Source organism: Achroia grisella, unplaced genomic scaffold (genome assembly GCF_030625045.1).
Source record: "Achroia grisella isolate CSIRO2021 unplaced genomic scaffold, CSIRO_AGI_Agris_v1 utg55821, whole genome shotgun sequence".
In the NCBI taxonomy this organism is placed as follows: domain Eukaryota; kingdom Metazoa; phylum Arthropoda; class Insecta; order Lepidoptera; family Pyralidae; genus Achroia; species Achroia grisella.
In genome coordinates, this window is record NW_026712939.1 from 1 (window position 1) to 25,422 (window position 25,422).

The 25,422-nt window shown below is 37.5% G+C and overlaps 4 protein-coding genes across 4 annotated transcripts; all 4 read left to right on the top strand.

Moving 5' to 3' along the window:
- Positions 1-5,308: 5,308 nt before the first annotated feature.
- On the top strand, positions 5,309-5,722 carry LOC131848561 (uncharacterized; the record flags this gene model as incomplete). The annotated part of the gene is made up of 1 exon (XM_059198478.1): positions 5,309-5,722. A coding segment is annotated over exon 1 (414 nt), but the record flags the coding sequence as incomplete, so codon positions are not given.
- Positions 5,723-6,028: 306 nt separating this feature from the next.
- On the top strand, positions 6,029-9,016 carry LOC131848560 (uncharacterized). Its single transcript, XM_059198477.1, has one exon. It carries the CDS (start codon positions 6,148-6,150, stop codon positions 6,970-6,972), a length of 825 nt encoding a protein of 274 aa, XP_059054460.1. The 5' UTR covers positions 6,029-6,147; the 3' UTR covers positions 6,973-9,016.
- LOC131848558 (uncharacterized) lies at positions 7,081-8,766 on the top strand. The gene has a single exon (XM_059198475.1). It carries the CDS (start codon positions 7,081-7,083, stop codon positions 8,764-8,766), a length of 1,686 nt encoding a protein of 561 aa, XP_059054458.1.
- A 1,438-nt stretch (positions 9,017-10,454) lies between the features above and the next one.
- Positions 10,455-11,402, top strand: LOC131848559 (uncharacterized). The gene has a single exon (XM_059198476.1). The coding sequence runs from the start codon at positions 10,455-10,457 to the stop codon at positions 11,400-11,402; it is 948 nt and encodes a 315-aa protein (XP_059054459.1).
- Positions 11,403-25,422: the final 14,020 nt, after the last annotated feature.

A 25,422-nucleotide genomic window follows, 5' to 3' on the forward strand; every position in this document is an offset into this window, starting at 1 on the left:
ACTGACTGTTCTTACATTGCTGGATTTCAGTAATGCGTTTAACACCGTCGATATCGATATCCTATTGGCCTGTATGCGTTCAATTAACATATCTCCAATGGTAACAGACTGGTTTCAAAGTTACCTGTACGGACGACGGCAGCGTATACGAGTTGACAACAGCTCCTCTTCATGGTGTCAAATTACTGCCGGCGTTCCTCAGGGTGGCGTCTTATCTCTGCTTCTTTTTGCGCTTTTTATTAATTCCATTACTATGCAGCTTCATTCCTCCTACCACCTTTATGCAGACGACCTCCAAATCTATTCGCAAGCCCCATTACATAACATTGACACTGCCATCCTTACAATTACTGCAGATCTAGATCTCATATCTAGTTGGTGTAAAAACTTTGGACTAACATTGAATGCCTCAAAAACTCAAACAATCATTATTGGTAGCCCTCGGTATATAGCAAAACTCAATTGGAGTAACCTAAGGTTGCATTGAATACAGTGATACCGTCAAGAACCTAGGTATCCGCTTCGACAGGACGCTGTCTTGGACAGTTCAGATCGCCGAAGTGAGTCGCAAGATTTTCGCTGCCGCAAGCTCACTCAGGAGACTAGGCAATTTCTTGCCAGTCTATACCAAAGTTTCGCTTGCACATACCCTACTTCTTCCTATCCTTGATTACGCTGACACCTGCTACCTAGACCTCATCGAAGACCAATTAAACAAACTTGAGCGTCCTCAAAATATTTGTATCAGGTTTATATTTGGACTTCGCAAATATGACCATGTCTCACATTATCGTGCACAGCTTAAGTGGCTTCCTATACGCCTTCGCCGTGACTGGCATATTCTTTCCCTTCTTTACTCTGTTCTCTTTAATCCTGCTACTCCTAACTACCTCAAAGATAGATTCTTATTTCTCGGTGAGGCACAACATCATGGCTTACGCAGTGCAACAAACCTCTGTCTCAAAATCTTTTCCCACACATCCTCATTCTTTCTGTACCTGCCGTTCGACTATGGAACTCATTACCTTCCTCCATACGTAGCTCACGATCACTACCCAGCTTTAAGAACTCAGTCAAATCACATTATCTTTCCTTATAATGTTTCTTTTCTGTCGTCACCATTGTTATATTACTAGTAGGTATTATTCCTATGCCTGCATCATAGTTACTTGCTGCTTGCATTATTTTGAATTGTGTTGTATCTATTTGTTGCATGTTGTTATGTATGTATGTATATATATATATATAATATTTATATTGGTGTATATTATTATTATTTTTTTTCTCTTCTATTCTAGTGCCACCTCCCACCTTTTGTCTTTTCTCCTCTACCCAAAGGTTGCCTGGAAGAGATTGCATAAGTGATAAGACCGACTGTTGTACCCTCTTAATTTTAATTACTCTATTAATGTAATTTTCCTGGTGCAATAAAGAGTATATAAATAAATAAATAGTTTTTGACCTGCTCAACCGTTATGCTACATCGTATTGACCATAAATGAATTTGCCTCGATCTCTCTACGGCAGATACTTACATATCAACATCTCCAGTGCCCCTGATCACCGGTGGCCTTCGGCTTTGTCGCCGTTGTGCCATATTCCACTCATTTGACTCAACATCTACAGTGGCAATTCCACGAGGATATCAAAATCTACGGTATTAAAGGCGTTACTAAAGTCAAGGAGTGTAAGGATAGTTAACTGACATTTTTCCATACCTAGTCAGTTAGCGATTTTGACGAGAGCAGTTGTTGTACTGTGACCAGGTCGGAAACCAGACTGAAGAGGATTTATTAGGTTGTTTTTGTTAAGGAACGAGGTGAATTGGTTGTGAATCAAACGTTCAAGGACTTTGGAAAGGATAGGTAGAATACAGATGGGACGGAAATCAGAATGAGATGCGGGATTGGCCTTTTTTGGAAGAGGGATTATTTGCGCTTCTTTCCAGATTTTAGGATAAACACTAGTTATTATGGAGTGATTAAGGATATGGAAAATAATTGGTAGGATCTGATCGAGGATAGGAAGAATCATATTGTGACTGATACGATCAACACCAACAGCACTAGAGGAAATTGCTATAATCCTTTTCTTAACATGACACTGTGAATTGATTAAAAACGAAAGGAGAATAGTTTGGAGTCGGAAGTGTGGAAAGATAGAATAGAATAGAAAATCATTTATTCAAATAAACTTAATTTAAGCACTTTTGAATAGTCATAACAATTTGTTTTTTATCTACCACTCGTTCGGAAAGCTGTCTCATCACAAGAAGAACGAGCAACACATTTGTGTGTTATTCTTTAAATAATCATTTTAAGTTTACATTTACAAGTCGAAACGTGTGAATACAAACTACCAACTAGCACAATTTTTTTTGGGTCAAATATAAATATACAATAAGATTAAATAAGTTTGTTTGTTTGTTTGTAACACTTTATTGCACAATAAATACATTTAAATTAACTAAAGATACAACGATCTTAAAAAAAATAATATATAAGATGTACAATGGCGGACTTATCCCAAATGAGGGATTTCTTCCAGTCAACCTTTGAATGACTGAAAAATTGTGGAGTGGTGGAAAAATATATGTATATATACATATACATGACAATAACAACAAAGGAAAAAGAAGCAAACGCATTATATATAACTATTATATATAACATCTAGAATATTAAATAAATATTTAAGTATAATATATAAATACGTATACCTACATATATATAAAATAATAATAATAAAATAACAAATGTATAAATAGTAACAGTAGAAATATATAAAAAACAATATTACTATATGTTGACGCGGTAGCTACGGGGACGAGGGTGCGGGGGAAGCGAGAAGACGCGATCGACCGGCGACACCGGCAGTAAACCTACAGACGCGCGAGCGCAACTTAATAAAATTGTAATTGTCTTAAATCTTTAGAAAATAAATAAGTACGTAAACTCATCTTAATATTCTTTGTACAACCCCGTACAAAATTGGCGACCGTGACAGGACTTTGATCAGCAGTTGCAACACGGCTGGATTTCAAAATTCCACACAATATCAAAACTGGACCGCATTGTGTTACCTACATGTGAAGTGTCAGTGACTGCATCATCACGAGAGTGCATCATCAAGAGAAGTAGCTCTGTCCTTAACCATCCATTTTGTTCATAAATTCCCCTTCAATTTGTGCTTAAGTGAGTTGTACTTTGAGTAGGTAATTCTAGTGTTTCTGGTTCATTTTGGTGTCATTTTAAGTATATCAATAGTTTGATTATATGTGTACACCATAGTGCATGTATATTTAAGGTACTTAATCATCTTAAATAATTACTTTTGCCGTTTACATTCGTCTAAAATAGCAATCAAGTGTTTTCTTTACTTCAAACACTTCTTAATACGAGTGTAAACATTATTTATTTGCAACTTATTCTTAATATAATTAAACCTTAATATTATCAGAGTATACATATAAAATAAATAAAAACAAAATATATCCTTAATGCTCAGCGTCTCGTAATATTAATCATTATTTTGTACCATAATTAAACTACACTTTATGCCTTCATAGTTCATAAGTTACTCATTTATTTACGTAAGTGTTATATTAAACTAAACATAAACTGTAACATTAGTCAAATATCTTAAACAATCTCAAAGTTTATAACAATTATATCAAATTGATATCGTTTTGCTCATTATTAATCGCTAACATTCCAGATTACCCACTTCAAATGAATAAACATCAACCGGCCGCCGCTTCACCGTGCCGGTAACGCGTTCAGTGACACTGTGCCGCGGTTCTGCGTTGCACTGTGCCTCCGTCTTCATGACGGAGCGAATTCGCTCCGCCACTGAGGCGGCCACTACCACCGTAAACGTGGCTTCTCGCCGTCGAGAGGAGCTGCCATACCATCTGCGCGAAAAACTGGCGCGAAAGAGAGATCTCCGCCGCCTATGGGCTCGCACCCGCTGCCCGCGGGTCAAGCGTGAGCTCAACTGCCTGGCTGCGGAGCTGTCGGAAGGGATGCGGGACTGGCGTGGCTCCTCCTGGGAGGCCGTCATCTCCCGGGCGGACGAACACGCCACCACCCTGCACGCACTCAACCGACAGCTCACCAACGCACGACCCCCCGTCTGCCCGTTGCTAGACGAGACGGGCAGACGTTGTTACGCAGCTCAGGACCGGGCAGAAATCCTGGCACAGCACCTGGAGGGGCAATTTACGGCCAATCCCGTCGCCGCCGACGCACCACGCACTGTCGTCGAGCACCACGAGCGAGTCGTACGTCGCGTATGCGAGTTCCGTACCGCTCCGTCGCCGGACGTAAACGAGGTGAGCTTCGTTTCGCCCGGCGAGGTAACGCGGCTCGTCAGCCGCCTGCCGAAGCGCAAAGCGCCCGGAGCGGACGGGATCAGCACCGCAGCGCTCGCACAGCTGCCCCGTAGAGCCCTAGTATGTCTAGTGAGGCTCTACAACGGCATACTCCGGACCGGCCACTTCCCCAACAGCTGGAAGTTGGGTAGAGTCATAGTCCTCCCGAAAGCCGGCAAGGACAAACGTCTGCCGGCAAGCTACCGGCCCATCACTCTGCTCTCGCACGTAGCAAAGTCGTTCGAGCGCCTTCTGCTCCGCCGCTTGAAACCGACCCTGTCGCCTCGCGACGAACAGTTCGGTTTCAGAGGCGGACACTCGACGACTTTGCAGCTGACGCGCGTGCTCCACCACATGGCTGTCGAGCACAACCGCGGCCACTACACGGTCGGCGTATTTCTCGATATAGAGAAGGCGTTCGACCGTGTGTGGCACGACGGTTTGGTGTCGAAATTGCTCGACACCAACACGCCGTCAGCATACGTGCGAGTAGTGGACACTTTCCTCTCGGGCCGGAGCTTTTACGTTTCGGTCGAGAACTGTGACTCTACCACACGCCCAATCGCCGCCGGAGTCCCGCAGGGCAGCTGCATCTCGCCAGCGCTCTACTCGACGTACACAGACGACATCCCCACCTTGAGGGATGAGCTCCGAGAGGGAGAGAGGGATGTCGTCCTCGCTCTATTTGCCGACGACAGTGCCTTCCTCACGTCGTCTCGCCGAGCCTACGCAGCCGCTCGCAAAATGCAGCGGCTGTTGGACCTGCTCCCCGAGTGGCTGGATAAGTGGCGTACCACCGTTAACGTGGGTAAAACGGTGGCGCTGCTTACCCGCCCCGGGTGCAAATATCCGCCGCCCCTCCTATTGAGAGGCCAGCCCATCCAGTGGGAACGCACAGTACGTTACCTAGGGGTGGAAATCGACCGGTCGCTGCGTATGACGCCGCAGGTGGACCGGGCTGTTACCCAAGCCAAGGCAGCCCGTGCTATGCTGCGACCGGTCTTACAATCCAGACTGCAGCTGCGGACGAAGGTAGGCATCTATAAGACCTATATTCGTTCGCGGCTCACATATGCCGCCCCCGCATGGTACGCACTGTGCTCGGCGTCACAGCGGCGGAGACTGCAGGTACAACAAAACGCCGCCCTCCCTCTATGCATAAATGCCGGACGGTACGTCCGTAATGACGTGATCGCCCGCGACCTCAAGGTCCCATCGGTGGAGCAGTTCGTCGTCCGGTTGACGCGCGCGATGTTCTCGCGCGCGGACAGCGGGCGCGAAGCGCACCTGCGCGACCTCGCCCCTCTCCACGCGCGCCCACCGGACGCCACTCGCGCGCTCCCGCGCGACCTACTCTCCACCGAGTGATCACGTCATTTACGTGACGTGGCGGCGTTAAGCCGGCTCGGCGAGCGACATAATGATTCCTGCCACACAACGCCCACAGGCGGCTGCTTAGAAGCAGCCGCCCTCCGGCCGGCCGGCAGGTCGGCCGGTAAAAGAACGACGCTGGGGTGGTTCACCCCAGCAGAATGCCCGGGCAAGGAGCGCAAGCTCGGGGCCCGTACCCAGCGGTCCAGTTAGGACCAGCGGACGACCCAATAATAATAAGTTGCACTGTGCTTCACCGTGTCGCCAGAACACTGTGTGGCACTGTGTCGCTCTGTGTCTCACCGTGTCTACGCATTGTACGACACCGTTTTCGATTGCGATTTGGATTGGTGCGCATTTACTTTACTTAATTTGTTGTTCAATGTTGATTTATATATTTCAAAATGCCTACGGATACCGACTTAAATAAAGGTGGATCTTCTAGCAGTAACTCCGATTTTGAAAGGAAAAAAATGAAGGAGTTAATTAAATTACGCGGAGCAATTAAGGGTCGCTTAACTCGATTTAAAGATCATGTTTCTGTATTAAATCTACTAAAACTAGAAGATGTTACCGACATTCAATTAAAGGAATTAAAATTTCGTTTAAGTAAAATAGAAAATTTACTTTTTGAGTTTAATGAAGTTCAGTCTCAAATTGAAACGTTGTCGTCTGTTGATGATGAGAATGAGGTGGATGTTTTTGAAAATTTATACTACAGTACATTGTCTTTGGCCCAACACATAATTGACTCTCACGTCACTATACAAGAGAAGGACGCCAGTCTTCACTCGGCTAGATCATCATGTTCAGACGATTGCAGCCGTCACAGCCTAGGTAATATAAAGCTCCCGACAATAAAATTACCTACCTTTGACGGGAATTATTTAAAATGGTTAGAATATAGGGACACATTTGACTCATTAATTAATTCAAATGATTCCATTTCAAACATAAATAAATTTCATTACTTGCGGTCATCATTGGAAGGTAGTGCAACTGTAATTATAAAATCGCTTGAATTTACATCAAAGAATTACAGTATTGCTTGGGGATTAATATGCGAACGTTATGATAATAAAAAAGTACTCATCAATAATCACTTAAAGGCATTATTTGAAATAGAATCCATAACAAACGAATCTCATAAGGCAATACGGTTTCTTGTTGATCATGTTTTAAAAAACTTAAGGGCTCTTAATACATTAGAACAGCCTACTGATAAATGAGATCTTCTTATAATATACTTGATTTCAACAAAATTAGATTCTATAACATTTAGTAAATGGGAAGAACATAAGAATAATTTTAAGGACTTACCTGTACTGAGCGATTTCATGCAATTTTTACGTAATCGTGCGGACATTCTCGAAACTTTGGCTATTAGTAGAGGTGACGCGAAGCGCGAACATAAATCTACATTTCATAAAGATTATCACAAAAAACCTGAAATAAAATTTAGAGATCATTACAAAACATCAAAAAGCTTTGTAACTTCCGCTACCGCTAAACATAATTTATCATGTCCCTTCTGTAACCAGCACCATCGCATTATCGATTGCTCGTCATTCAAACAATTATCACCACAAAATAGATGTGGTGAAGTTAATAAATTAGGACTCTGCTCCAACTGTTTACGAAGAGGTCATTCTGTAGCCGATTGTCGTTTGTTAGGCACCTGCAAAACATGTAGAAGAAAACATAACACATTATTGCATCTAGATAATAACAGTGTACTTGAAACAAGCACAACTTTGAATCATTGTAGCTACGTACCTGCATCCGCGTCGGTTATACCGTTGTTCCCCGCAGAAATAGACGTCCCTATTTCCGAGGTTTCTTCAATAAACGTGCCGGTATCCTTGTCGACTCGATGTCCTGGTCAGGTTCTTCTTGGCACCGTCTTAGTTAAAATAATTAATCCTGAAAATAAAGGTACTTACCTCGCTCGTGGATTACTTGACGCTGGCAGCCAGTCCTCCTTCATTACAGCACACCTGAAAGAAAAAATAGGATTAATTAGTAAGGGTTCCGATACTTTATGCATATCGGGTATTAATAATTCTCGAATGCCCATTACCGACAGTTGTGAAATTACTGTACAGTCATGTTTCAATCCATTTAAAGCACATCTTAAGTGTTTGGTGGTTCCTAAAATAACGGGCGTACTACCTAATGCTTTAATAAATACCTCAAAGCTTAACTTACCTCAAAACATTCAATTAGCAGATCCTAACTTCTTCCTCCCTTCAGATATTGATTTGTTGCTGGGTGCTGAAATATTTTTTGAAATTATGTCATCCAATCAAATAAAACTTGGGCCTAATATGCCCATACTTCAGGATACACAATTGGGTTGGGTAGTAGCAGGGCCTCTTTATACAAACAATCTGCAAAAATATAAAAAAACTCATTGCAATTTTACTAGAGAAATTAGTGATCAATTGTCAAAATTTTGGAATCTTGAAGAAGTTCCATCCATAAAAACAGTGATGTCACCTGATGACGAAGTTTGTGAACGCCACTTCATTACTACAACAAAACGTTTGAAAGATGGTAGATTCTCGGTAATGATGCCTCTTAATGAATCTCCCGAAAAGGTACTTGGCGATTCCTATTCAATTGCAAAAAAACGTTTCTTGAGCCTTGAGAAAAAATTTCATAAAAATCCTGAATACAAAAAAGAATATACCAACTTCATTAATGAATATGAGAAACTCGGTCACTTGACTGAAATCGACAAACCTCAATTCGGGTACTTTATGCCACATCATGGCGTCACTCGACAAAATAGCGAAACTACAAAACTTCGTGTAGTATTTGACGCTTCCGCGAAGACGACATCACATAAATCCTTAAATGATATCCAGTACATCGGCCCCGTTGTGCAACATGATTTGATCGACATCTTAGTACCTTTTTGTCAGCATAAATACGTAGTGTCTGGTGACACAAAAAATGTGCAGACAGGTCATGATAGACGAATCCCAAAGGCATCTTCCACTTATTTTTTGGAGAAATAGTGAAACTATGCCCCTTAAAACTTTACGTTTGAATACGGTCACTTACGGGACCGCATCCGCACCATATCTGAGCACGAGATGTCTACTTAAACTTGCCGTAGAATGTCCAGATCCCTTAATATCAGAAATCATTAAAAGTGACTTCTACGTCGACGACCTCTTAATAGGTGCTTCAGATGAGAATGAATTATCACACATTTGTAAAAACGTGGTCGAGGTTCTTGAAGCTGCTTGCTTTCTTATACATAAATTTCGAACAAATTGTCCAAGAATCTTTCAAGAAACCCCCAGATTTTTTAAAAGAATCAAGTGTCCTGGGTGTTTTATGGACACCTAGCGCTGACACATTAATATTTCAAATAAACATAGACTAACACGAAGAAAATATTACCAAGAGGATCATTTTATCAAATACATGCAAAATATTTGATCCATTGGGTTTCTTAGGTACATGCTACTATTACACTTAAAATTATTTTACAACGATTGTGGCAAATAAAATTAGATTGGGATGATTTAGTGCCAGTAAAAATACATAAAATTTGGAAAAAGGTTGTTACAAACTTAAAAAATTTACTTACCCTCAACATACCAAGGTTTGTGCTATGTCCATCCCCAGTCGTTATAGATCTCCACTGTTTCGTCGATGCTTCACAGGAAGCTTACGCGGCCAATATTTACTTACGATCAATAAACAATAATGGAAAGGTCTTCACTAAACTGCTATGTGTCAAAACTCGCGTAGCGCCTTTAAAACCAATCACTATCCCAAGGCTCGAGCTTTGTGCTGCCGTACTGGGAGCTCGACTTGCAGTCAAAGTTAGTGAAGCTCTTCGTTGTAAAATTAATAGCAAAACGTTTTGGTCGGACTCGACAATAACTTTAAGTTGGATTAAAACTCAGCCTAAACTTTTAAAAGCATTCGTATGCAATAGGGTGCATGAAATTCATGAGTTGACGGACAGGGAATCCTGGCGATACGTTCCTACCGAAATCAATCCATCAGATATGGCGTCGAGAGGCGTGGATCCTAAAGTCTTAGCTAGTTCTTCATTGTGGTGGAACGGTCCTTCCTTTCTGTCAATGCATGAGACGGAATGGCCACAGAAACTTAATACTATGCACAAGGAATTGCCGGAAGTAAAAGTTCATCATGTAAAAAATATAAATCATAAATTCATAAATTTTGAAAATTATTCAAACTCATTAAAATTAAAAAGAATATTTGCTTATGTTTTTCGATTTGTCAATAATTGTAAAAAATACAAAAACAAACCGGTTCTCTTAATGAAACTGAACTTCGTCAATCTCTCATTTATTTACTTAAAATAGCACAAAATGAATCGTTCAACCTCGAAATAAATATTCTTCTTAAGGGCAAATCACTTAATTCAAAGTCAAATATTTTACAATTAGCTCCCTTCATTGATGACTGTGGATTGTTAAGAGTTGGTGGTCGCTTAAAAAACACTAATCTCAATTTTGATAAAAAACATCCTATATTATTATCTGCTAAACATCACTTTACAAAAATCTTAATGTCAAACGAGCATTTACGTTTGTTTCACGCAGGCCCTCAATTGCTCCTCAGCTCTTTTAGAGATCAATTCTGGCCCATTGGTGGCAGATTGCTAGCAAGAAGCATCGTTCGAAATTGCGTAATATGTGTAAGAATAAAAGCTAAAACTATGGAACCTTTAATGGGTAATTTACCAGTTACCAGAGCATCACAATCATACCCCTTTCAAGTTACTGGAACTGATTTTGCTGGGCCTTTTTTGATTGCAAGCAAAAAGGGTCGGGGTAGTAGAACCACAAAATGCTACATATGCATCTTTATATGCTTCTCTACTAAGGCTGTTCACTTGGAAACGGTTAGCGATCTTAGTACTCCCGCCTTTATTTCTTGCTTACGGAGATTTATCGCTAGAAGAGGTAAACCAGATTCTATTTGTTGCGACAACGGCAAAAATTTTGTCGGGGCAAACAACGAGTTGGGCAGGGTATTGCGCTCCAATTTAAACAATTTAAACGATTTCGCGGCTAATGAAGGCATAAAGTTTATATTTACCCCGCCATATTCACCGACATTTGCTGGCCTCTCTGAGGCTTGTGTAAAAAGTACCAAACATCATCTTAAACGTATAGCCGGAAACACTAGCCTTACTTACGAGGAGATGAGCACGCTTTTAGCTCAAATCGAAGCGATCCTTAACTCGCGTCCCCTATCTCCTTTATCATCTGATCCATCCGATTTAGCTCCACTAACCCCAGGGCATTTCCTCATTGGCCGGCCACTGACATCGCTGCCTACGCCTGAAAAAACTGATACAAAGATACGCACGAGGTATCAGTTGGTAGAGCAACTAAAATCTCACTTCTGGGATAGATGGAGAAAAGAATATTTAACCGAATTACAGCAGCGGACAAAATGGCGGTCCAGCAAACCAAACCTACATCAAGGCGATCTGGTGGTTTTAAAAGACCTTAACCTACCACCACTGAGGTGGAAACTCGGTCGAGTCCAAACCCATGCAACCCTGGAAATGATGGAGTTGTACGAGTTGTTGACGTTTTTACAAATCGCGGCATGGAACGGCGAGCAGTTAATAAAGTTTGCCTTTTGCCCGTCGTGACAGAGGAGAATAAGGCATTGAAAGAAGCAGCTGCTCCTTCCAAGGGGGGAGGATGTTGACGCGGTAGCTACGGGGACGAGGGTGCGGGGGAAGCGGGAAGACGCGATCGACCGGCGACACCGGCAGTAAACCTACAGACGCGCGAGCGCAACTTAATAAAATTGTAATTGTCTTAAATCTTTAGAAAATAAATAAGTACGTAAACTCATCTTAATATTCTTTGTACAACCCCGTACACTATATATAAAAAAAAATATGAAGAATACTAAAACAGCGCATCAGCAGTGTGACTCCAAAGTTTTTTAAGGCGAGCCTTAAAAGAGTAAACCGATAAAGACAATCTGACCTCCGTTGGCAAAGCGTTCCAAAGTCGAGCAGACTGTATTGTAAAGGAGTTAGTATAACAATGACTCGTATGACACGGTATTGCCAAAACTAGATTATGACTGGAACGAAGACGGTCATCAGTCCGTAACCGGAATCTTTCCTGCAGGTACATGGGCGAACTAGAGTTGTAAAGGATCTGATATAAAAGGGTAAGCAAATGAATGTTACGACGGTCACGAATAGGAAGCCAATTAAGTTGCTTACAATAGACAGAGACATGATCAAACTTATGTAAACCGAAGATGAATCTTATGCAGGGAGAAGAAAAAAGTCTACGACTTATCTCACCAATGTGTGGCCCCCATGAGAGAGTCTGATCCATGATAATTCCCAGGTTCTTCACAGTAGAAGAGAAAGGAATGTGATTGCCATCGTAGACAACATGAGGAATATACACAGATCTTAGACTACAGATGTAGTGATGACTGCCAATAATAATAGCTTGGTATTTATTAGCATTGATTAAAAGGCCAAAGCTTTTTGACCATTCGGCAATAGCGCAGAGGTCATTATTAATACTATTGATAGCATTAGCTAAGCTGTCGATAGGGGCAGCAGCATACAATTGAAGGTCATCAGCATATAAATGAAATGAGGAGGAGAGAGATTTAGTAATACTATTAATAAAAAGAGAAAAGAGTAGGGGCGACAAGACCCCACCCTGTGGGACACCCGTCAGTACCTCAGCCCAGTCGGAACGACTATCATCCACCTTCACCAATTGACGCCGGCCAAACAGATAAGACCCAAACCATGAAAGGGCAGACAATGAAAAGTTTATGGACCGCAGGATACACACCAACAGGTCAAAATCTACCGAGTTAAATGCATGAGTGAAATCGAGAAGAACTAAGACAGATAGATTCTTATTTTCAATGTTTTGCCTGATGTCGTCAGTAATTTTAATAAGCGCAGTAACAGTGCTATGTGCAGCTCGGAATCCTGACTGGTACGGACTCAGAAGGTTGTTTTTGAGAACGAACTCGGACAATCACCGAAGAATAAAATGTTCTAAAATTTTGGAAAGAAATGGGAGTATGGCTATGGGACGAAAGTCGGATATGGAAGTCGGGTTGGATTTCTTGGGAAGAGGAATGACGTGACTAAATTTCCAAACAGAAGGAAAGGTACCTGAGGATAGGGAGCAATTCAAGATATCTACGATAAGAGGCGCAAGCAGTGTCTTGTTAGGTTCAATCATATCTAGTCCGATACCATCACCAACGGCCCTAGAATTGATTGAATTTAGAATTTTTAAAAGCTTATCGACCGATATTTCCCCAAGCGTGAAAGGGTCGCCATCAATAAGAAGAGAATCAGCGAGGGAAGTTACAGTTGGTTGTTTAATAATAGGATTTAAAGTCCCAGGGGGAGCGGCAAAAGCTTGGTTGATCTCATTAAGATTCGTAAAGTTAAAATCTCCGGAATGACGTTTACCGACGCCTAAATTACGTAAGTAACTCCATAGTTTACCAGGAGGGCAACCCTCAATATTGGTGTATATATGCCTACGCCTAGCTTGACGACACAATCTATTGCACCTATTCCTCAAAGCAATATAACTTTCACGAGAAGTATCATCGGAATTGCGACGCAACCTGATCCTAGCTCTGTCTCTCCTACACATAAGAGCTTTTAGCTCCGGTGTTAGCCAAGGAGCAGGATTGTATTTTAGGCGCACTTGCTGAACAGGAGCATGTTTATCATAAATATTCAGGAGTAATTGTTGAAATGCAGCCACTTTAGAGTCAATATCGTTGGCCGATAGGATGGGGCTCCAGTCAGCATGACGTAGATCATCCTGCAAGGCATTAATATCCACGTTGCCAAAATTATATCGTAGTACTACTCTATTCCTGCGCTTGGGATAACGGAGTTTAAAGGAGGAAAAAATAATCTGGAGATAGATTTGAGCTAGGCAACTATAGACCAATTTCTATTTTGCCAGTTCTACGTAAAGTATTTGAAAAGATTATGTTTAACCAAATGTTAAAATACTTCAGGGATAACGGACTGCTTCACAGTCACCAATATGGTTTCACCGCCGGCAAGTCTACTACTGATGCAGGTGTAACGCTTATTACACATATTCAAATCATGGGAGAACTCACAGGATGCTCTCGGCGTTTTTTGTGACTTGTCGAAGGCGTTTGATTGCGTAGATCATGAAACACTTTTGTACAAGCTCAAACACTATGGTATTAGAGATAATGACCTAAGTCTAATGAAAACTTATCTAGAGGATAGGGTGCAAACTGTAGATATTGATGGTGTAAAGTCTAAGGGAACTAATATAAAAATGGGCGTTCCTCAAGGTTCAATATTAGGCCCATTTCTCTTTTTAATTTATATAAATGACCTTCCCTACATGGTAGAGAAAGTTGCAGATGTAGTGTTATTTGCGGATGATACTTCGTTAGTGTTTAAAATTGGTCGCCAATGTAATCAATTTGACGATGTAAATTATGCTATCTCTGCTATACTAAATTGGTTCACATGTAATAATCTATTATTGAACTCCAACAAAACTAAGTGCATTAAATTCACGCTGCCTAATGTAAAACAAGTAAATACGCAGCTATTGCTTAATGATGAAATAGTAAATTTTGTTAATGATACAGTTTTTTTAGGAATAACAGTGGACTCGAAGTTACAATGGGGGCCCCATATTTCAAAATTAGCCAGTAGACTTAGTTCTGCTGCTTATGCAATTAGAAGGATAAGGCAATTAACAGACGTGGCGACGGCAAAACTTGTATATTTTAGTTATTTCCATAGCATTATGTCATATGGCATACTGCTATGGGGTAAAGCTGCCGATATAAATACTATATTTATTTTACAAAAGAGAGCCATACGTTCTATTTATGGTATGGGTTCTAGAGAGTCATTACGTCAATGCTTTAAACAATCAAATATCCTCACCGTTGCCTCACAGTACATTTATGAAAATATTATGTATACAAGGAAAAACTTAGATAGTTTCAAGAAACTTAAAGACTGTACAAGTAGAAACTTACGCAATAAAAATAAGCTAATTTTACCTAAATGCCGTCTACACAAAGTTAGTAATTCATTTTATGGTAATTGCGTAAGATTCTATAATAAACTGCCAGAGTCTACGCTAAATCTTACAGAGAGGCAATTCAAATCTTATATTAAACAAATGTTATGTAAAAAAGCCTATTATAAGATAGATGAATTTATAGATGATAGCAATATATAGCAAGAATAAGTTTATTTGCGGACAACGTTATAATTTTAATTTTCATACTGCTTTCTTGATATATGATAGCGTAGCGGCTTTTGTATTGATTGCCGCATGCATCCTTATGTAAAGTGCGAATACTGTAACGCCATATAGTAATTTTGGTAGCTGTGACGTGGTCGTGTGGAATGAGTAGTCATGCTCACTAAAATGTCCAGACATGTGGCGGCGTGGTGGGCCGGGTCAATGGGCTCCCTAAAATATGGTCGAGCGCAGTGATGGCTGGCTCATCCGTCATACTCGTGAACGAGTGCTGCTTGTAGGGACTGGTCTGCTCTTATCACTACGACTGATTTAATCTTATTGCATGATTATATTTGACCCAAAGAATTGGTGCTGGTTGGTAGTTTGTATTCACACGTTTCGACTTGTAAATGTGAACTTACAAGGATTATTTAAAAGAGCAATACACAAGTTTCTTGCTCGTTCTTCTTGTGATGAGACAGCTTTCCGAACGAGTGGTAGATAAAAAACAAATTGTTATGACTATTCAAAAGTGCTTAAATTAAGTTTATTTGAATAAATGATTTTCTATTCTATTCTATTCTATTCTATAAGATAATGATTTGAGAAGGCCACTGCACAAAACTGACCATGAGATGCAACTAGGTTCGGAGAAGAGGTAATAACAAGATCAAGAAGAGAGGGCGGACCGTTATGTGGAAAGTGAGTAGGAAGGAGGGAAAGGACATTGAGATTAAGAGAATGAAGTAAAGAGAGTAGCGTATTGGAGCGGTTATCATTTTTGAGTAGGCATGTATTAAAATCACCCATAATAATGAGATGATCGAATTGAGGCCTCAACTCTGTAATGATGCCTTCAAAGGAGTGAAAATAATTGACGTGAAGGGACGGACTATAGTAAACCCCTAATAGTACTTTCGAGTGATGCAGGATAATTTTGAGGAATAAATGTTCAGGTGCATTATGATCTGGCGGAGACTGTGACACTATTTCAAAGGCAATATCATCATGTAAATAAATAGCTACACCACCACCACCGACCACTCTAGAACCATCTCCCCTATTCGTGACGCAAGTTCGATCATTTCTAATGAGATTGTAGCTAGGAAGGGTAAAAAGTGAAGAGTGCAAGGATGGTTTGAGGAAAGATTCAGAGATTAGAGGTAAACGTAGCCAACAGGTTTGTGTAGTGAGCAGGAATGCTCTGTGCATTAATATGCACAACGTTAAAGTTATTGCAAAGAGTAGAGAATTTAAGGTTGATGTTATTTTCTAATGAGGGCATGTCAGTGAAGGAATCATCCTCTGCACTGGAAAAACTAAGTGAGGAGGAAGAAAGAGAATAATATTCATTATCAGATTCGCTGTTCAAAATATGTGACATTAAAAACAAATAAAATAAATAATAATATAAGTATATAGATAAATATATATATAAATATCCCCTTGGGCACTTTGTGGCTCAGACGTGCCGTATAGGTAGTTTTTTGTTGATCCATTTTCACTTGTTGATCCGGAGGCCTTTTGTTGATCTAATGCCAGCTGACCATATATAAATGTTGATCCGTTTTGAGCCACAACTGTCACGACGAGTAATAATAATAATTAAGCGATTTATACACGATTTTATACAAATCCACCTTTTTGGCATACGAGCACTTCTTGATCCAATTCAAACGGGCCAATCAGGGTGCAGCATTTGCCAAGGGCTTCCTATCATTGGCACGTTTGGGCTACTACATTATGGCTACAGTAACTTAATAATGTCTAGCTAGTATTTGAAGAATAATAGTCTATCTAATCTAAATATTTATAGAAATCAGTCTGGAGTAACGTGACTCCAGATCCAACCTCAATACTTGTTATTTTTTGGACGGGAATCTTTTCTTTTGTAACAACGTTACTGAGCGAATAAAGAGAAGACGCAACGGCGGATCCAGGGGGGAGCGTCATGGAGGTCATGGGAGTCATGGGGGCGTCATGACTCTCCCCCCCTTAGCCCAGGACTTAGGTAGACCACTAATTGAACTAAAAAATAATGAAACAGCAAATTTTTTTGCACGATCGGAGTGTTGGTGCAGTAGTATTAATTATAATTAAACATTGTTACTTAAAACATAACAGTTAAAGTACTATAACACTAAAAGCAAAATAGGTATTTTCAAAATACTTTTTCAAAATAAATTACCCTTTGAGTTTTTGTCCAAACCTCAGATATTTTATTTATTTTAGGTATATCAATCATTACATAGTATAGTATAAAACAAAGTCGCTGTCGCATCTAACAAGTACATAAATAAAGAAACAAGACTTTTTGGCTCTGAATATATTTCAAAAATCAATTACTTGTGTTAATCAATTTATATACTCGTTCTTATTTCATAGTACTTGTTTTGATCCGAATATATACAGATACCGTAACGGTCTATTAATTATGAATTTATTATACCTAACCTAGATATTTTATTTTGACGAAACTCCGTGTAGTAGTAGTATCCGATAAGGGTATGCGAACCCTAAGTATTATTTCAAAATGACCAGTAATTTCGAAGAAATAAGCCTTTGAATTTCAAATCAACTTACCAAACGGACGCTCAAGGTTCGATTCCCGCCACCGATTTTTTTTTGTTATTTTTTTTTGTCTGTATTCTAATTTTAAATTAACTATTTTAATAATTAAATGAATTTAATCGAACAAAACGTTGTTAAGTATTCAATTAATTTTAATTTACATTACCTATTGTACTTTCTAAATTGTAAAGCAGCTAACAATTATAGTAAGATCTTATAAATAACTAACACAACAAGTAAAACATTTTAAATGTATTTTCTTTATTATTACAAATATTTTTTATGCATAATATAATAGTTAATATCTAATAAATACATAATGATCTGATAATCAAATTATAAGTACAGTCTCAAATTGAAAGTAAGAAAAACAGAAAATATAGAGAGAACTATAGGGATATAACAGAAAGATGTGAAAAATGGAGAAGGACAGTAAAAAAGTTACAAATTTAAATAATGTTGCCGCAATTTCTGTTTAAATGAATTTATTACATTATTATATATATTAGGCATACGACTAGCCTTATGACTGTTACTTTTTTTTTAATCTATACATCTATACATGTAAATAAAATTGGAGTGTCTGTTTGTAATATTGAAATAACCGTTTTTACTACTTGCATATGAATATAAATCCGGTACATACACCAAAATAACATATTTTACAAGTTTTGTCTGTCTGTCTGTCTGTTTGTTCCGGCTAATCTCTGAAATAGCTGGACCGATTTTGACGGGACTTTTTTTGGCAAGTAGCTGATGTAATAAGGAGTAACTTACGCTACTGTTATTTTAGAAAAATAAAATAAAATTTCACGCGGACGAAGTCGCTGGGGCCAGCTAGTCTATAGATATACCGAGATTTAATATTTAAGTTGCTATTATGTTGTTGACAAAATTTTACTGTAATGTTACTATTACGTTATCCTACACAATTTGTATTATTTTGGATGAATAAATAAATAAATAAATAATAATCTATACATCTATACATACAAATAAAATTGGAGTGTCTGTTTGTAATATTGAAATAACCGTTTTTTACTACATGCATATGAATATATATAAGGTACATATACCAAAATAACAATTTTTATAATTTTAGTCTGTCTGTCTGTCGGTCTGTTTGTTCCGGCTAATCTCTGAAATGGCTGGACCGATTTTGACGGGACTTTTTTGGCAGGTAGCTGATGTAATAAGGCTACTACCTAGTAACTTAGGCTACTTTTATTTTAGAAAAATAAAGTTAAAAACCACGTGGACGAAGTCGCGGGAACAGCTACTGTATAATATATTAGAGATACCTACGTGTTTTTTTATTGATGACTAGCTGTACACGGGATTTCGTCCGTGTGGAATTAATGCAAAATCGGTCCAGCCATTTCAGAGATTAGCCGGAACAAACAGACAGACGGACAAAAATTGTAAAATATGTTATTTTGGTGTATTATGTACCGTATTTATATTCATATGCAAGTAGTAAAAAACGGTTATTTCAATATTACAAACAACAGGCTTCAACATTCTCAAGTACCACAAAAAAGATGTTTTTATTAAAAACAAGCTGTTCCCGCGACTTCGTCCGCGTGGAATTAAACTTTATTTTTCTAAAATAAAAGTAACCTAAGTTACTCCTTATAAATCAGCTACCTGCCAAAAAGAAGTACCGTCAAAATCGGTCCAGCCATTTCAGAGATTAGCCGGAACAAACAGACCGACAGACAGACAGATTAAAATTATAAAAATTGTTATTTTGGTATATGTACCTTATATATATCCATATGCGTGTAATAAAAACGGTTATTTCAATATTACAAACAGACACTCCAATTTTTATTAAATGTATAGATTATTATTTATTTATTTATTTATTCATCCAAAATAATACAAATTGTGTAGGATAACGTAATAGTAACATTACAGTAAAATTTTGTCAACAACATAATAGCAACTTAAATATTAAATCTCGGTATATCTATAGACTAGCTGGCCCCAGCGACTTCGTCCGCGTGAAATTTTATTTTATTTTTCTAAAATAACAGTAAATAAGGAGTACTACATCAGCAAGTAGCTGATGTAGTACTCCTTATTACATCAGCTACTTACCAAAAAAAGTCCCGTCAAAATCGGTCCAGCTATTTCAGAGATTAGCCGGAACAAACAGACAGACAGACAAAACTTGTAAAATATGTTATTTTGGTGTATGTACCGTATTTATATTCATATGCAAGTAGTAAAAAACGGTTATTTCAATATTACAAACAGACACTCCAATTTTATTTACATGTATAGATTAAAAAAAAGTAACAGTCATAAGGCTAGTCGTATGCCTAATATATATAATAATGTAATAAATTCATTTAAACAGAAATTGCGGGAACATTATTTAAATTTGTAACTTTTTTACTGTCCTTCTACTTTTTTCACATCTTTCTGTTATATCCCTATAGTTCTCTCTATATTTTCTGTTTTTCTTACTTTCAATTTGAGACTGTACTTATAATTTGATTATCGGGTCATTATGTATTTATTTATACATTTATGGGTTATATATTTATGTATGTATATTGTTATTTTTTTATAGAAATGTATATTTTGCTTTGTATTTATATATCTTTTTTTGACATTTCTTATTTATATTAGTGCACCGCCAATAATCTTTCGCTGCACCACTCATGGTTGCCTGGTAAATAACGCGGCAAAATATTAAGTCCACCACATGTACAAATTTTTTTGTGCATTAAAGTTAAATAAATAAAAAAAATACAATACTGTTTAATGAAAATGCGTATTGTCTAGTGCTTTGAGATGTATCAAAATAAGGTCAACAAAAAAGTCCGTGATGGTATATGTCTATCTCTCAAGGATAACCAACAATAACCATTTTTTATCTTTTACATTTTACGGGAATTTTTTTTATCGTATGTTTCCCTTAAAATCATGTAAACTATGCTATTATGTCATAATCTAAAGAAATAATAATATTTTATAGTGAAATATCCACTATAAAATAGTAATGTAAGTAGCAATGTAATTCGTTACGCGCGAATCAGCTGTTATAAGGTCAAAGGTCGGTGCACCCCGCGTATTTGATAAATAGTGCTTCTCTGGATGTCTTTAAGAGAAAATGGCAGTATGTACGTGTATATGTACAAGTCCTTAAGTGTTAAGTTTTTCAAATGTACAATAAAGAATAAATATTTTTAAGTACAGTACTTACGTACATTAATATAATACCTACTTTTTACTTGTATCTATTGTCATCAAAATTAAATTATAAGTTCTTAACTTGACCACGACTATGTGACCCTCTCTTGGCGCCAAAACGAGTGAAAAACTGAATAGCATACGACGACGACGCAGTACCTATAGAGTGGAGCAACTGCTTATTCAGTTTTATTCAACTATTTAGTCCCTCCACCGTTACAATGAATGGAGGCGGATATTACAATGTATGTAGCATTGCGAATATAAAATATCTAGATTAGGTATAATAAATTCATAATTGATAGACCGTTACGGTATCAGAGCCAAAAAAGTCTTCTTTCTTTATTTATGTACTGTTAGATGCGACATCGACTTTGTTTTATACTACACTATGTAATGATTGATATACCTATGTAAAATAAATAAAATATCTGAGGTTTGGACAAAAATTCAAAAGGTACTTTATTTTGAAAAAGTATTTTGAAAATACCTATTTTGCATTTAGTATTTGAAATACAAAACACAAAACTATTTTTGTTTTTAGAGTGACATTTCTATGAATTCACTGTCGATAGCGAGCGGTGCGATGGAAAAAGATAACCGTTTATAAAAATATAATAAATAGCCCTGGACAATTAACACAGACTGATACTGAACTGATATAAATAGATATTTTTATTTTGTAAATACATATAAAACACCCAGACCGATGAAATCAATCGATGACCGATGAGTACATATGTTTGCACCGTGCGGGAAATCGAACCCGCGACCATCGGATGTAAAGCGGTGTGACCACCGAGGCAGTCGAAATACATAAATAATCTTATGAATTTAATTTATTCTAATTTGTTTGTGTGCGCGGGGTGCGGTGTACGGTGCTCCCCCTGCCTCCACCGTTGCTGGAGCTTGCATGTATGGAGCATTGCGAATATAAAATATCTAGATTAGTAAATTAATAAATTCATAATTGATAGACCGTTACGGTATCTATATATATTCGGATTAAAATAAGTATCGCAGTAAGGACCAGTATATAAAGTGATCAACACAATTAATTGATTTTTGAAATATATATACGGAGCCAAAAAGTCTTTGTGTATTCAAAAAATATCTAATTTGTTTATGTGCGCGGGGTGCGGTGTACGGTGCTCCCCCCTGCAACGGTGGAGTTACTATGTATGGAGCATTGCGAATATAAAATATCTACATTAGTAAATTAATAAATTCATAATTGATAGACCGTTACGGTATCTATATATATTCGGATGAAAATAAGTATCGCAGTAAGGACGAGTATATAAAGTGATCAACATAATTAATTGATTTTTGAAATATATTCAGAGCCAAAAAGTCTTTGTGTATACCAAAAATTTAGCCGTTCGGAGCCAGTCATGCACGAATTATTAGTAAAAAATGTGTCGAGTATATCGTACTATCGACGAATATATATGGCCACATCGCAAAATAGAATGCAACGTTGCCACCCCGCCTGAGATATACGCGATAGGAGTCAAGTTATTCAGTGCAAAAGGTGGAATCGGCAAGTGTTTAGGTTGTGGCGTGATCAACAAAGTGCCCAAAGAGGTGTTTATATATATATATATATATATATATATATACATATATAGATGCACAAAGACTTTTTGGCTCTGTATATATATTTCAAAAATCAATTAATTGTGTTGATCACTTTATATACTGGTCCTTACTGCGATACTTATTTTAATCCGAATATATATAGATACCGTAACGGTCTATCAACTATGAATTTACTAATCTAGATATTTTATATTCGCAATGTTCCATACATGCAAGCTCCAGCAACGGTAGGGGGGACCGTACACCGCACCCCACGCACACAAACAAATTAGAATAAATTAGATTCATAAGATTATTTATATATTTCGACTGCCTCGGTGGTCACACCGCTTTACATCCGATGGTCGCGGGTTCGATTTCTCGCACGGTGCAAACATTTGTATTCATCGGTCATCGATTGTTTTCATCGGTCTGGGTGTTTTATATGTATATTATATATGTATTTACAAAATAAAAATATCTATTTATATCAGTTCAGTATCAGTCTGTGTTAATTGTCCAGGGCTATTTATTATATTTTTATAAAAGTTTATCTTTTTCCATCGCACTGCTCGCTATCGACAGTGAATTCATAGAAATGTCATTCTAAAAACAAAAATAGTTTTGTGTTTTGTATTTCAAATACTAAATGCAAAATAGGTATTTTCAGAATACTTTTTCAAAATAAAGTACCTTTTGAATTTTTGTCTAAACCTCAGATATTTTATTTATTTTAGGTATATCAATCATTACATAGTGTAGTATAAAACAAAGTCGCTGTCGCATCTAACAGTACATAAACAAAGAAAGAAGACTTTTTGGCTCTGATACCGTAACGGCCTATCAATTATGAATTTATTATACCTAATCTAGATATTTTATATTCGCAATGCTACATACATTGTAATATCCGCCTCCATTCATTGTAACGGTGGAGGTACTAAATAGTTGAATAAAACTGAATAAGCAGTTGCTCCACTCTATAGGTACTGCGTCGTCGTCGTATGCTGTTCATTTTTTCACTCGTTTTGGCGCCAAGAGAGGGTCACATAGTCGTGGTCAAGTTAAGAACTTATAATTTAATTTTGATAACAATAGATACAAGTAAAAAGTAGGTATTATATTAATGTACGTAAGTACTGTACTTAAAAATATTTATTCTTTATTGTACATTTGAAAAACTGAACACTTAAGGACTTGTACATATACACGTACATACTGCCATTTTCTCTTAAAGACATCCAGAGAAGCACTATTTATCAAATACGCGGGGTGCACCGACCTTTGACCTTATAACAGCTGATTCGCGCGTAACGAATTACATTGCTCCTTTTTGGTATTTTATAGTGGATATGTCACTATAAAATATTATTATTTCTTTAGATTATGACATAATAACATAGTTTACATGATTTTAAGGGAAACATACGATAAAAAAAATTCCCGTAAAATGTAAAAGATAAAAAATGGTTATTGTTGGTTATCCTTAAGAGATAGACATATACCATCATGGACTTTTTTGTTGACCTTATTTTGATACATCTCTAAGCACTAGACAATACGCATTTTCATTAAACAGTATTGTATTTTTTTTATTTCTTTAACTTTAATGCACAAACAAAGTTGTACATGGGGCGGGCTTAATATTTTGCCGCGTTATTTACCAGGCAACCATGAGTGGTGCAGCGAAAGATTATTGGCGGTGCACTAATATAAATAAGAAATGTCAAAAAGATATATAAATACAAAGCAAAATATACATTTCTATAAAATAATAACAATATACATACATAAATATATAACCCATAAATGTATAAATAAATACATAATGATCCGATAATCAAATTATAAGTACAGTCTCAAATTGAAAGTAAGAAAAACAGAAAATATAGAGAGAACTATAGGGATATAACAGAAAGATGTGAAAAAGGAGAAGGACAGTAAAAAAGTTACAAATTTAAATAATGTTGCCGCAATTTCTGTTTAAATGAATTTATTACATTATTATATATATTAGGCATACGACTAGCCTTATGACTGTTACTTTTTTTTTAATCTATACATCTATACATGTAAATAAAATTGGAGTGTTTGTTTGTAATATTGAAATAACCGGTTTTTACTACATGCATATGAATATAAATATACACCAAAATAACATATTTTACAAGTTTTGTCTGTCTGTCTGTCTGTTTGTTCCGGCTAATCTCTGAAATAGCTGGACCGATTTTGATGGGACCTTTTTTGACAGGTAGCTGATGTAATAAGGAGTAACTTAGGCTACTTTTATTTTAGAAAAATAAAGTTAAAAACCACGCGGACGAAGTCGCGGGAATAGCTAGTGTATAATATATTAGAGATACCTACGTGTTTTTTTTATTGATGACTAGCTGTACACGGGATTTCGTCCGTGTGTAATTTAACTTTATTTTACTAAAATATAAGAAGTTACATTCCACGCGAACGAAGTCGCGTGTACAGCTAGTTGTCGGTAGTCTAGCGATTTAGCTAGTACACCGCTTTGATTCCTGCTTGGTGGTCGAGGGTTCGATTCCTCGCACGCTGCAAACATTTGTATTCATGAGTATGATTGTTTGTAACGGTCTGGGTGTTTTCTATGTATAGATAATATATATTAATTTACGAAAAAAATCTTTGTATTTGTATCAGTTATCTGGTACCCATAACACAATGTTCAGCTAGCTTAACTTGGGTCTAGATGAAGCTGTGTGAATTGTCCTGAGATTACTATTATTACTATAATAAATCTTTTCAAATCAGCCGATGTTTATTTTTGCCATAATACGTGCTGTTACCATGTGATAATATTACGTAGTTACTGTTTGATAATGTGATAATATTACGTACTTATTACTGTTTTAAATGTGATGTGTTCATTATTTATATTTCCTTTGAATTAAAGACAAGTGTATATATATATATATATATATACGCGCATAGTTGTACGCTTTGTTGATCCAGCCACGACCCGTAGATACATTTGCTGGTTCCACTGTCTCTCTCTTTCTACCACTATAACGGTAT